Source organism: Ahaetulla prasina, chromosome 3 (assembly GCF_028640845.1).
Source record: "Ahaetulla prasina isolate Xishuangbanna chromosome 3, ASM2864084v1, whole genome shotgun sequence".
Classification (NCBI taxonomy): domain Eukaryota; kingdom Metazoa; phylum Chordata; class Lepidosauria; order Squamata; family Colubridae; genus Ahaetulla; species Ahaetulla prasina.
Genome location: NC_080541.1, coordinates 19,108,688 through 19,120,741, shown reverse-complemented (window position 1 = coordinate 19,120,741; position 12,054 = coordinate 19,108,688). Strand labels below are relative to the sequence as shown.

At 40.6% G+C, this 12,054-nt stretch overlaps 1 protein-coding gene across 1 annotated transcript in view; it reads left to right on the top strand.

Annotated features, from left to right (window-relative positions):
* FER1L6 (fer-1 like family member 6) overlaps window positions 1–12,054 on the top strand; it is a 132,623-nt gene that overhangs the window by 9,453 nt on the left and 111,116 nt on the right. Inside the window, exons 4-9 of the mRNA XM_058178303.1 lie at window positions 1,308–1,362; window positions 2,291–2,422; window positions 4,061–4,123; window positions 6,364–6,442; window positions 8,276–8,432; window positions 8,867–9,053. Of these exons, the coding sequence (XP_058034286.1) occupies window positions 1,308–1,362; window positions 2,291–2,422; window positions 4,061–4,123; window positions 6,364–6,442; window positions 8,276–8,432; window positions 8,867–9,053 (673 nt within the window). The remainder of the gene's footprint in view (window positions 1–1,307; window positions 1,363–2,290; window positions 2,423–4,060; window positions 4,124–6,363; window positions 6,443–8,275; window positions 8,433–8,866; window positions 9,054–12,054) is intronic.

The window sequence follows — 12,054 nt, the reverse complement described above, 5'->3', positions numbered from 1 at the left end:
AGGAAGGAAGGAAGGAAGGAAGGAAGGAAGGAAGGAAGGAAGGAAGGAAGGAAGGAAACATTCTTCTAGCTTTCTGTGAAGGTCTGATTTATACAACATTTTAGCCTAGAGTAGTATGTTGTGCAAACTCAGTCACTGCAGACTTCATAGTTGAAAATATACTAAACACTCATTCTAAGTAAAATGTTTGGGCTGTCCGGTTCTAAAATCAGAAGTCCTTCCAGCATTTTGCTTCTCGAATGGATGGCTTTATGCTCCTGGGAAAAGACTAATAGAATAGAATAGAATAGAATTTTTATTGGCCAAGTGTGATTGGACACACAAGGAATTTGTCTTGGTGCATATGCTCTCAGTGTACATAAAAGAAAAGATACGTTCATCAAGGTACAACAGATAGAGCACTCTCTTGTTTGTCCTCCATATTAAATCATCTTGAGGATGATAGTATTCTTCAATATAGAAGGTCATCTAGATGACCATGTATAGTAGTGATTAATCGTCATTTTCTCCAATGCTGATTAAAGTTCTCCAACTGACTGAACATAGGATCTTTTGAATGCTGAAACCTGACATTGTTATGAAATGATGGTTTCTCTCCAATGTTGTATAACATATGAAGCCGTCAAACCTCATAATTGCTGGTATTATTTAATGCCCTTTACATCAGGCTCCCAAAGTTTCAGGAAGAGATTGTTCCTAGCTCTTTTGAGAGTGAACTTGAAAACTTAGTTTTGGCTTTGGCTTGGCATTTTGAGTGAACTGAACATTTTTGCTATACATGAACCAGACCAAAATTGCTTCTCCTAACAACCATGCTTAGACCAATATATGTGAACCAGGCAGTGATGAGGTTCATTTTTTTTTACTACCGTGGCTTGGTGGGGATGTCATGGCTTGATGGGCGTGGCAGGAGAAGGATACTATAAAATCTCCATTCGCTCCTCATTCCAAATCCCCATTTCCTCCTGATCAGCTGGGACTCGGGAGGCAGAGAATAGATGGGGGCGGGGCCAGTCAGAGGTGGTATTTACCGGTTCTCTGAACTACTCCAAACTTCTGCTACTGGTTCTCCAGAACTGGTCAGAACCTGCTGGAAACCACCTCTGGAACCAGGGCCATAAATGCTTTAATTTTGGAACTTGCATTATTGCCTATGTCCTAATAGTTCTCTGAATAACTTGCAATTTTAAGCAAGCCCTATGCCTACGTATGGAAATGGACAAGTTAAATTGCAGTAGACTTGTTAACAATGTAAAATGTAGTTTCGGAAGACTGAGTCTTGTCTTTATCTTCTGAAATGAAAACAGAGCCAAGCTGCAGTTGAAGATCCATGAAACGGAAATGAAGATACAGAATTATCAGGTAAGGTACAAAATGATGGCCAGCATCTTTGGTCAAGGAATTGAACATCCCTTTCGATTTGGCAGGAGGAGGAATGGCAGAACCTGGAGGTGGAGGTGAAAAAGAGGGATCAACCTAGAATCCCTAGTAGCCACAAGCAAATTGAGTCTAACCCCCCACCCCCTGAGTGCTGTTGACCTTTAGCTAACTCTTACCAGGTGCTGAGTATTACGGTAGTTGAGAAGAGTCCTGTACATAGGCTTTTAGCAATAAAGCAGCTTGTCAGGATATGAAAGAGTTAACAGCTGTAAGCTGAGTTGTAAGCAGAGGCAGCCGGAAGCTGATACAACAGAATGAGGCAGCAGAATGGGCCAAAAGCTGCTTATATAAAGGAAACCATTAGAGGGCGTTCCTTCCACCTCAAATCTTCCTCCTCAAGCTTTCTTCCTCAAGTCTTCTCCTCGTGTATGATAGTTCTTGTTCTCTCTGTTGTATCAATAGTTGTAAAGGTATTTAACCATGCATACAGTATGTTTGTATAGTTCACTGTATATAAAATCACTGTTAGTTTAAATTAAAAGGCTCGGTGTGCTGTGTACTGTGTAATAGCTCGTGGTTTATCGCACAGCTTATTTGAAGCTTCACTGACACCATCATGGTGACGCAGTGGTCAGAGTGCAGTATGCAGACTACTTCTGCTGACTGCCGGCTACCTGCAATTTGGCAGTTAAATCTCACCAGGCTCAAGGTTGACTCAGCCTTCCATCCTTCCAAGGTTGGTAAAAATAAGGACCCAGATTGTTGGGGGAAAGATGCTGATTTTGTAAACCGCTTAGAGAGGGCTGTCAAGCACTGTGAAGCAGTATATAAGTCTAAGCGCTATTGCTATTCACATGTGCACCTGGTCTTTCCCGCCTGACAGAGTCAAATTTGCATTGCGTTCTTGCAGATTGCCATCACCATCATTGAAGCACGGCAGCTCGTCGGTGAGAATATAGACCCGGTGGTGATTATAGAAATTGGGGATGAAAAGAAGCAGACTACAGTCAAAGAAGGAACCAATACACCATTTTATAATGAAGTATGTAAACTGAGCTGAGTGGTTAGAAAACACAGATGTCCAAGCTGGTTTGCTTTTTGGGTTGTTGTTGTTTTTTAGTAAAATGAATAAAATGGTTAAAAGGCCAGCTCTGCCATCTGCTGAAGGGATCTTCCCATTTGGGGGTATATTAGAGCAGGGGTCTCCAACCTTGGCAACTTTAAGACTTGTGGACTTCAACTCCCAGAGTTCTGGGAGTTGACTTCAACTCTGGGAGTTGAAGTCCACAAGTCTTAAAGTTGCTAAGGTTGGAGACACCTGTATTAGAGTGATAGGGGCATTACGGCAGAATACAGGTAGTCCTCGATTTACGTCTGTAATTGAATCTGGAATTATGGTTGTCAGTCATTAAGCAGGTCGCCATGTGACCATACTTGATTTTATGACTTTTTTTTTTTTGCAATGGTTGTTAAGCAAACACCTTGCTCATTAAGCAAAGGCTGCAATCACTAAGTGAATCTATTGTCCGCAATGGGCAATTTTTGTCAGAAATTAGAATTAAAGACCAGTTTCCAGCAAAAAAAGTCATATCATGTGACCATGGGGGATGGAGAGTAGTATTCAAAACTTTAAATCTGGGTTGTACTTTAAATCTGGGGATTGTAATTTGTAATTTTGAATGACACTAAGCAACCAGCATCAAGGGCTAACTGCACATTCCATGATATCTTGCAAATGAACCTGCAGCGTAAACATGTTAAAAATGTTGTTGAGAGTTTCACTAAACTTCAGTTCCCAGGTTTCTTCCTTTAAGAGAAAGGCTTATCATTTAATTTAGGGTTTACCTCAGAGGTGAAATCCAGCAGTTTTTGACAGGTTCTGAAGAACCGGTAGCGGAAATTTTGAGCAGTTTGGAGAACTGGCAAATACCACCTCTGGCTGGCCCCAGAGTGGGATGGGAATGGAGATTTTGCAATATCCTTCATCCAGGAGTGGGGAGGGAATGGGGATTTTGCAGTATCCATCCCCTGGAGTGGGGTAGGAATGAAGATTTTGCAGTATCCTTCTCCTGCCATGCCCACCAAGCCACACCCACAGAACCAATACTAAAAAAAATTTGGATTTCACCACTGGTTCAAGTGAAAAAAAATTCAGAAAGCAGAAATCAATTCTGTAATAATTAAGATTATTAATTATTATTAATAATAATCATTAATAATTATTATTAATAATAATAGGGGCCTCTGGTGGCTCAGCAGACTGTCTGTTATTAACGCAGCTGCTTGCAATTACTGCAAGTTCAAGTCCCATCAGGCCAGAGGTTGACTCAGCCTTTATAAGGTAGGTAAAATGAGGACCCAGATTGTTGGGGCCCATAAAAGTTGACTTTGTATATAATATACAAATGGATGAAGACTATTGCTTAACACAGTGTAAGCCGCCCTGAGTCTTCGGAGAAGGGCGGGATATAAATTCAAATTAAAAAAAAAGATGATAACAATAAAGGTTGCCTCTCAGATGGATGAGAACAACAGTGATGGAGAAATTGGAATTATTTTTTCCCTCTATGTGATTCTCTCATGTTATCCTTTGTGGAAAAGATTAAAGATATGAGATCTAAAGATATTCTTTTAAGTTCTGCTATACTTATTTCTTTGGTTTTTTTCCTCCCCTTCTCAGTATTTTCTATTTGATTTCACTGGGCCCCAAGTTCATCTGTTTGACAAAATTATCAACATCTCTGTAAGTATACACATCTTGGGCAGACAGTTGACTTGTTGTTTGAAAATGGTTGTTTAGGAGAGAGATGGCTTATACTTGAAAAAATTAAAAACTGACCGCACTACTTTATGTTAATATGAAGCTCAGGTATTTTTAAACACTGCCTCTTTAACTTTATTTCTACTTGGAAGAATCTATTTTGGCCAAAAATGGGGTCCAGGTCCCCCAAGCTCCATTTTTGCTGGCAGAGGGCCACACCCACCCCATCCAGGCCACGCCCCCATGCCCTCTGAGATCAGACACAACCCTGATGTGGCCCTCCATGAAATCGAGTTTGAACCCTGGTCTGGAGATTTTAAGGGATTCACTGATTGATTGATTTTACTGCATTGATAGAAAATATGAACAATCTCATTCCCCTTAGTGGCCCTTTGTGACATTACTTATAGCAGTGATGGCTAACCTTTCGTGTGCCAGGATGGCGGGGGTGAGTGGGGGTAAGGTTCGCACACGTGCTTGCGCACACCCATAATTCTATGCGCCCCGCCTGCGCATGCATGCGCAACCGCCCTCTCCCCCCCCGCTCCTGGCACGTGATGCCCCGGTAGCCCCATTTTTCTTTCTCACCTGGCTCCAGATCCTCTCTATGCATCTGGGAAGGGCAAAAACTGCCTTCCTCACCCCCTTGGAGGCCCTCTGTAAGCCCAAAATGGCCCGTTTCCCAACTTCCGGTTAGACCGGAAGTGATTTTTTTTGCTGTCCCCAGCCTCCAGAGCCTCTCTAGGAGTCTTTGGAGGCTGGGAACGGCAAAAAAGTCACTTCTTGTCCAACGGAAGTTGGGAAACACGTTGTTTTGGGCCTCCAGAGGGCCTAAGAAGGCTATTTTCGCCCTCCCTAGATTTTCTACAACCTCTTCTACAACCGAAGAGGTTGTAGAAAAAATGCTTTTAAATGTTTTTTTTTTTTAAGTTGGCCACGCCCACCCAGTCACATTACCCCCCCCACCAAGCCACGCCCACAGAACCGGTAGTAACAAATTTTACATTTCACCACTGAATTAGAGGTGTCTGCAGGATGCAGTCAAAAAGCCACAATGATGAGATCAAAGCTCCGCCTGTTTTGATGCAACAAATGGATGGCACTTTGACTGCAACAACAGAGATATCATCGTGACTTTTTTGACTGTGTCCTGCAGACACCTCTGCCCAGAATGAATTATGGCAAGGATTAAAATGGCAAGAAAGGGTAAAACACAGAAGAATCTGCAAGATTAAAAGCTCCCGTCAAAATAAAAGAAGAGCTGAATTACATTAGCAATGAATAAAATGTCAGTTTCTTCCAGTGTCTTGTTATATCTTCAGATCTGTGAAATATGTTATACCAAATTGGATATTTTGAAAACACTTTTTTACCTGGAGATATTGTATATAAGATATTAGAGTCATTTTTCCAAAATAAAATACAATGTATACATTAACTTAATGAATATTTGAAAAGACTTTTCCCTAATTACTAATTGACCCTAATTGAATGACATTGAGATTTTTTTAAAAAAAGCATTTCAATAGTTTTGTTTGTACTTTGCCTGGAAAATATTAAATTAGTTAGATTCAAATTCAATTTCTTCTCCATCATCCCTATACTATAGAATGATTAACATCATTCTAACATCATTCTAATGATTAGCCCAAGAATATTTATTCCAAGAACAAATCACTACTCTGATTCTTCTGCTTTTGGAAAGTTCAAATGTTAGAGAAGGAACTAAACTTTCATATAATAAAAATGTTTATTCTCCAGAACTGTAACTTCTCTGGGTAGTTGCATTAGCGATTGAGGTAGCACACTAAGATAGATAAATACGTAGACGATAGACAGAAGATGATATAGATAGATAGATAGATAGATAGATAGATAGATAGATAGATAGATAGATAGACAGACAGACAGACAGACAGACAGACAGACAGACAGACAGATAGATACCTGTAGATAGAAGATAAGGAATGGAGGGAGGGAGGGAGGGAGGGATAGATAGATAGATAGATAGATAGATAGATAGATAGATAGATAGATAGATAGATACCTGTAGATAGAAGATAGGGAATGGATGGCTGGATGGCTGGCTGGCTGGCTGGCTGGATGGATGGATGGATGGCTGGAGGGAGGGAGGGAGGGAGGGAGGGATGGACAGACAGAAAAGATGATGGATGGAGGGGGGGGTAGATAGATGGACAAACTTTTCATGTCTTCCTTCACAGGTTATGCATAACAAACTTCTAAAAAGTGTATTGATTGGCTCCTTCAAAGTAGATTTGGGAACTGTTTACAACGAACCAGGTAAGCAAGATATTTTCAGCAATCCTTTTTGTTAAATAGCTTTTTCTGCTTAACTTGTTGCACCTCAAGGCTAATTCACTTAACTTGCAATTAAAACAAACAGCGGACAAAGCAACCCACTTCTGTATTGTGTAGATATTGTGTATTCACTGCCCAGATTGAATCATCTATGTTAAGGTTAAAAGGGACGCGGTGGCTCAGTGGCTAAGACACTGAGCTGGTCGATTCAAAGGTCGGTAGTTCAGCGGTTCAAATTCTAGTAACAGGATGAGCTCCTGTTACTTGTCCCAGCTTCTGCCAATCTAGCAGTTCGAAAGCACGTAAAAAAAAATGCAAGTAGAAAAATAGGGACCACCTTTGGTGGGAAGGTAATGGCGTTCCGTGCGTCTTTGACATTTAGTCATGCTAGCCATATGACCACAGAGATGTCTTCGGTCAGTGCTGGCTTTTTGGCTTTGAAATGGAGATGAGCACCGCCCCCTAGAGTCAGGAACGACTAGCACGTATGTGCGAGGGGAACCTTTACCTTTACCTATGTTAAGGTTTCCCCTGAGAGTGCACAAATTTGGATCACAACTTTTGCTAAGTTAGAAGTTTGAAAATTGGCACCAACCTAATGTAAGAAAAGATGATATCCATAGGCAGAATATTTGAACACATTGCAATTAAGCCAAAAGTGATCATAAACCTTCAGAAACAGAATTTCAAAGATTGGTTTCTTCGAGCAAAAGTTCACAATGATATTTAATATCATTTCTTGACTTCTGGGGGAGATATGTCAATTGAAGATGTCTCCATGTAATTGGAGGCAATGACTGCAGCAGAGATCAAGCACCTGGTGAATACTATACACCGGTTCCTTGGAATCTCTCCTGGATAATGGAAAAACAGGAGATTGCAGGACATGTGGCCCGGATGACATCTCTTGGGGAGAAAGCTGCAGGACAGTGGTTTTCCATGGGATTGAACACCTTGGTGCTTTTTTGCTAAACAACATGAGAACTTCTCATTGGATATTGACTGATAACAAAGGGGAAAAGGGGGAGCTTAATTGATACTTTTCATGCCAAGCCGACAGATAAATAGATAGATGATAGATTGATAGTTAGTTAGTTAGATAGATAGATAGATAGATAGATAGATAGATAGATAGATAGATAGATAGATAGATGATAGATAGATGGTAGCTAGCTAGCTAGCTAGATGATAGGTAGATGATAGATAGATAGATAGATAGATAGATAGATAGATAGATAGATAGATAGATAGATAGATAGATAGATAGATAGTAAGATAGATGATAGATAGATAGATAGACAGACAGACAGACAGACAGATGATAGATAGATAGATAGATAGATAGATAGATAGATAGATAGATAGATAGATAGATAGATAGATAGATAACTTTTATTGTCATTTTTTACTGTGGGCACACATTAAAAATGAAATTCTGTTGACTGCTCTCAAAAGTGTACACATACATAACACACATATCCAATATATATATGTGTATATATAAGTGTGTGTGTACACACACGCACATATAAATACACATATATACAAATACACCCATATATAAAAATAATACTTGTGTGTGTGTGTGTGTGTGTGTCCTCTAAAGCTTCCTAGGAAAAAGGAAGCTTGAGAGTTGACAAGGTTGATTATATGGATCAAAATTGTGACCAAATCTGGATTTTTTGCGTCGGATACCTCCTCCCAGCATCCAGGTAACAAGGTGACAAGGAAAACAGATTCTGCCTTGCTAGAATCCTTTTAGCAGGGATCTCCAAACCACTGCTGGATGCTGTTCTCATTTGTATCTTTTTCCAGGTCATCAGTTCTGTGATAAATGGGCCGTTCTCACGAATCCAGCTGACATTAAGACAGGAGTCAAGGGATATCTGAAATGTGACATCAGTGTGGCGGGGAAAGGAGACACGATCCAAGCAGCTCAGAAAGGAAGTGATGCCGAAGAGCAGATAGAGAAGTATGACATCACTTCCCTTCTTCTCCAGCTGGCTCTCAGCTTCTATAAAAATGAGGCAAATAATGGAAATCCTGCAGGAATAACATGGGTCTTAGGCAGGGGTGAAATCCAGCAGGTTCTGACAGGTTCTGGAGAACCGGTAGCAGAAATTTTGAGCAGTTCAGAGAACCGGTAGCGGAAATTTTGAGTAGTTTGGAGAACCGGCAAATACCACCTCTGGCTGGCCCCAGAGTGGGATGGGAATGGAGATTTTGCAATATCCTTCCCCTAGGAGTGGGAGAGGCAATGGGGATTTTGCAGTATCCTTCCCCGTTAAGTATTGAGTTCCCTGGATGTATGCAACCGTTTGTGTGGAATTTCTTTGCTGAGTTTTCTTCAGAGGTTAGCTTATCTGTTCCTTTTCTTTTCTTCCATTTCTCCCTCTTCTCTTCCAGAAATCTCTTGATTCCAAAGGGATTTCCATCAGAAAGACCTTGGGCTAGATTTTATGTGAGAATCTACAAAGCTGAGGAGCTTCCAAAAATGAACTCCAGCATCATGGCCAATGTCACAAAAGCTTTCATAGGCGATAGTAAGGATCTGGTGGATCCCTTTGTGGTTGTCATGTTTGCAGGTCAAAGGGTAAGTGGGTACAGGGGTTGCCTTTCCTGGTCAGTTGGTCTCCTACAGCCTTTTTTATTTTTCTTGTTCTCTCCTAACAGCTAAAAATGCATAAAATTTTAATTTAGCTGTCGTGAATTTTGAATGAGCAAGGTTATGTTAGCAACTTCAGCAATTTATGCCTTTGTTTTACAATGTTTTATACTGCCCTAAACCACAAGACTTTGGGTGGTACGTAATAAAGGGAAAAACCAGAACGTGGCCATGTTTCCCCAGCGTCTTTCAGATATGAATTTATGTCAGAATCAACATAATAACTAAACTTAAATAACTTCAGCTTCAATTGCCATATTAGGTAATCTCTTTCCCAATTGCCATATTAGGTGATCTCTTTCCCAATTGCCATATTAGGTGATCTCTTTCCCAATTGCCATATTAGGTGATCTCTTTCCCAATTGCCATATTAGGTTATGTCTTCCTCTTAATTAGGTTATGTCTTCCTCTTGATTAGGTTAAGTCTTTCTCTTAATTAGGTTAAGTCTTTCTCTTGATTAGGTTATAACTGTTTGACAGTTGACTCAGTTGTCTGACCAAGGATTTACAGGGCCGAATTACTGTTCAGATTTTGTACCTCGCAATGCACACTGACTCCACATTTCCTCCTTTTTATTTTCTTGTTCTCTCCTAACAGCTAAAAATGCATAAAATTTTAATTTAGCTGTCGTGAATTTTGAATGAGCAAGGTTATGTTAGCAACTTCAGCAATTTATGCCTTTGTTTTACAATGTTTTATACTGCCCTAAACCACAAGACTTTGGGTGGTACATAATAAAGGGAAAAACCAGAACGTGGCCATGTTTCCCCAGCGTCTTTCAGATATGAATTTATGTCAGAATCAACATAATAACTAAACTTAAATAACTTCAGCTTCAATTGCAACAATACAAGTGTTGCGTCGTTGTCATCTAGGGTGGGTCTTCTTCGCTGACTCGTAGGGTCCCCGCAGGGATGCTGTTTGCAAATGGATCAGGCCCTCGCAAGGGTGCGTGTTAGGAACACGGGCTACCTTCCCAATAAGGACTCAGACACCATTGTTCTCTCGGGATGGGGTGAGCCCAGATTGCTCTGAGCGCACACCTTTTATTGAGTAGCAAACAGGTAAAGCATGATTATACAATTGTCACGTAGCAGGTATTGTTATTTTAAGTATCTGTTTCCCCAACTGCCATATTAGGTTATGTCTTCCTCTTAATTAGGTTATGTCTTCCTCTTGATTAGGTTAAGTCTTTCTTAATTAGGTTAAGTCTTCCTCTAATTAGTTTAAGTCTTTCTCTTGATTAGGTTATAACTGTTTGACAGTTGACTCAGTTGTCTGACCAAGGATTTACAGGGCCGAATTACTGTTCAGATTTTGTACCTCGCAATGCACACTGACTCCACATTTCCTCCTTTTTTATTTTATTTTTAAAATTGCTCGAGACAATCATATTTGATAGCTTCCATTGCATAAGTTTGCATGGCCGGAGCAGGCCCTTTAAGGTCGGCACCTTCCATGTCAGTGAGCAAGGTTATGTTAGCAACTTCAGCAATTTATGCCTTTGTTTTTGTGGCTTCTGGATTTTTGGATACCTCCTCCCAGCATCCAGGTAACAAGGTGACAAGGAAAACAGATTCTGCCTTGCTAGAATCCTTTTAGCAGGGATCTCCAAACCACTGCTGGATGCTGTTCTCATTTGTATCTTTTTCCAGGTCATCAGTTCTGTGATAAATGGGCCGTTCTCACGAATCCAGCTGACATTAAGACAGGAGTCAAGGGATATCTGAAATGTGACATCAGTGTGGCGGGGAAAGGAGACACGATCCAAGCAGCTCAGAAAGGAAGTGATGCCGAAGAGCAGATAGAGAAGTATGACATCACTTCCCTTCTTCTCCAGCTGGCTCTCAGCTTCTATAAAATGAGGCAAATAATGGAAATCCTGCAGGAATAACATGGGTCTTAGGCAGGGTGAAATCCAGCAGGTTCTGACAGGTTCTGGAGAACCGTAGCAGAAATTTTGAGCAGTTCAGAGAACCGTAGCGGAAATTTTGAGCAGTTCAGAGAACCGTAGCGGAAATTTTGAGCAGTTCAGAGAACCGTAGCAGAAATTTTGAGCAGTTCAGAGAACCGTAGCGGAAATTTTGAGCAGTTCAGAGAACCGTAGCAGAAATTTTGAGCAGTTCAGAGAACCGTAGCGGAAATTTTGAGCAGTTCAGAGAACCGTAGCAGAAATTTTGAGCAGTTCAGAGAACCGTAGCGGAAATTTTGAGCAGTTCAGAGAACCGTAGCAGAAATTTTGAGCAGTTCAGAGAACCGTAGCAGAAATTTTGAGCAGTTCAGAGAACCGTAGCAGAAATTTTGAGCAGTTCAGAGAACCGTAGCGGAAATTTTGAGCAGTTCAGAGAACCGTAGCAGAAATTTTGAGCAGTTCAGAGAACCGTAGCGGAAATTTTGAGCAGTTCAGAGAACCGTAGCGGAAATTTTGAGCAGTTCAGAGAACCGTAGCAGAAATTTTGAGCAGTTCAGAGAACCGGTAGTAACAAATTTTACATTTCACCACTGAATTAGAGGTGTCTGCAGGATGCAGTCAAAAAGCCACAATGATGAGATCAAAGCTCCGCCTGTTTTGATGCAACAAATGGATGGCACTTTGACTGCAACAACAGAGATATCATCGTGACTTTTTTGACTGTGTCCTGCAGACACCTCTGCCCAGAATGAATTATGGCAAGGATTAAAATGGCAAGAAAGGGTAAAACACAGAGGAATCTGCAAGATTAAAAGCTCCCGTCAAAATAAAAGAAGAGCTGAATTACATTAGCAATGAATAAAATGTCAGTTTCTTCCAGTGTCTTGTTATATCTTCAGATCTGTGAAATATGTTGTACCAAATTGGATATTTTGAAAACACTTTTTTACCTGGAGATATTGTATATAAGATATTAGAGTCATTTTTCCAAAATAAAATACAATGTATACATTAAC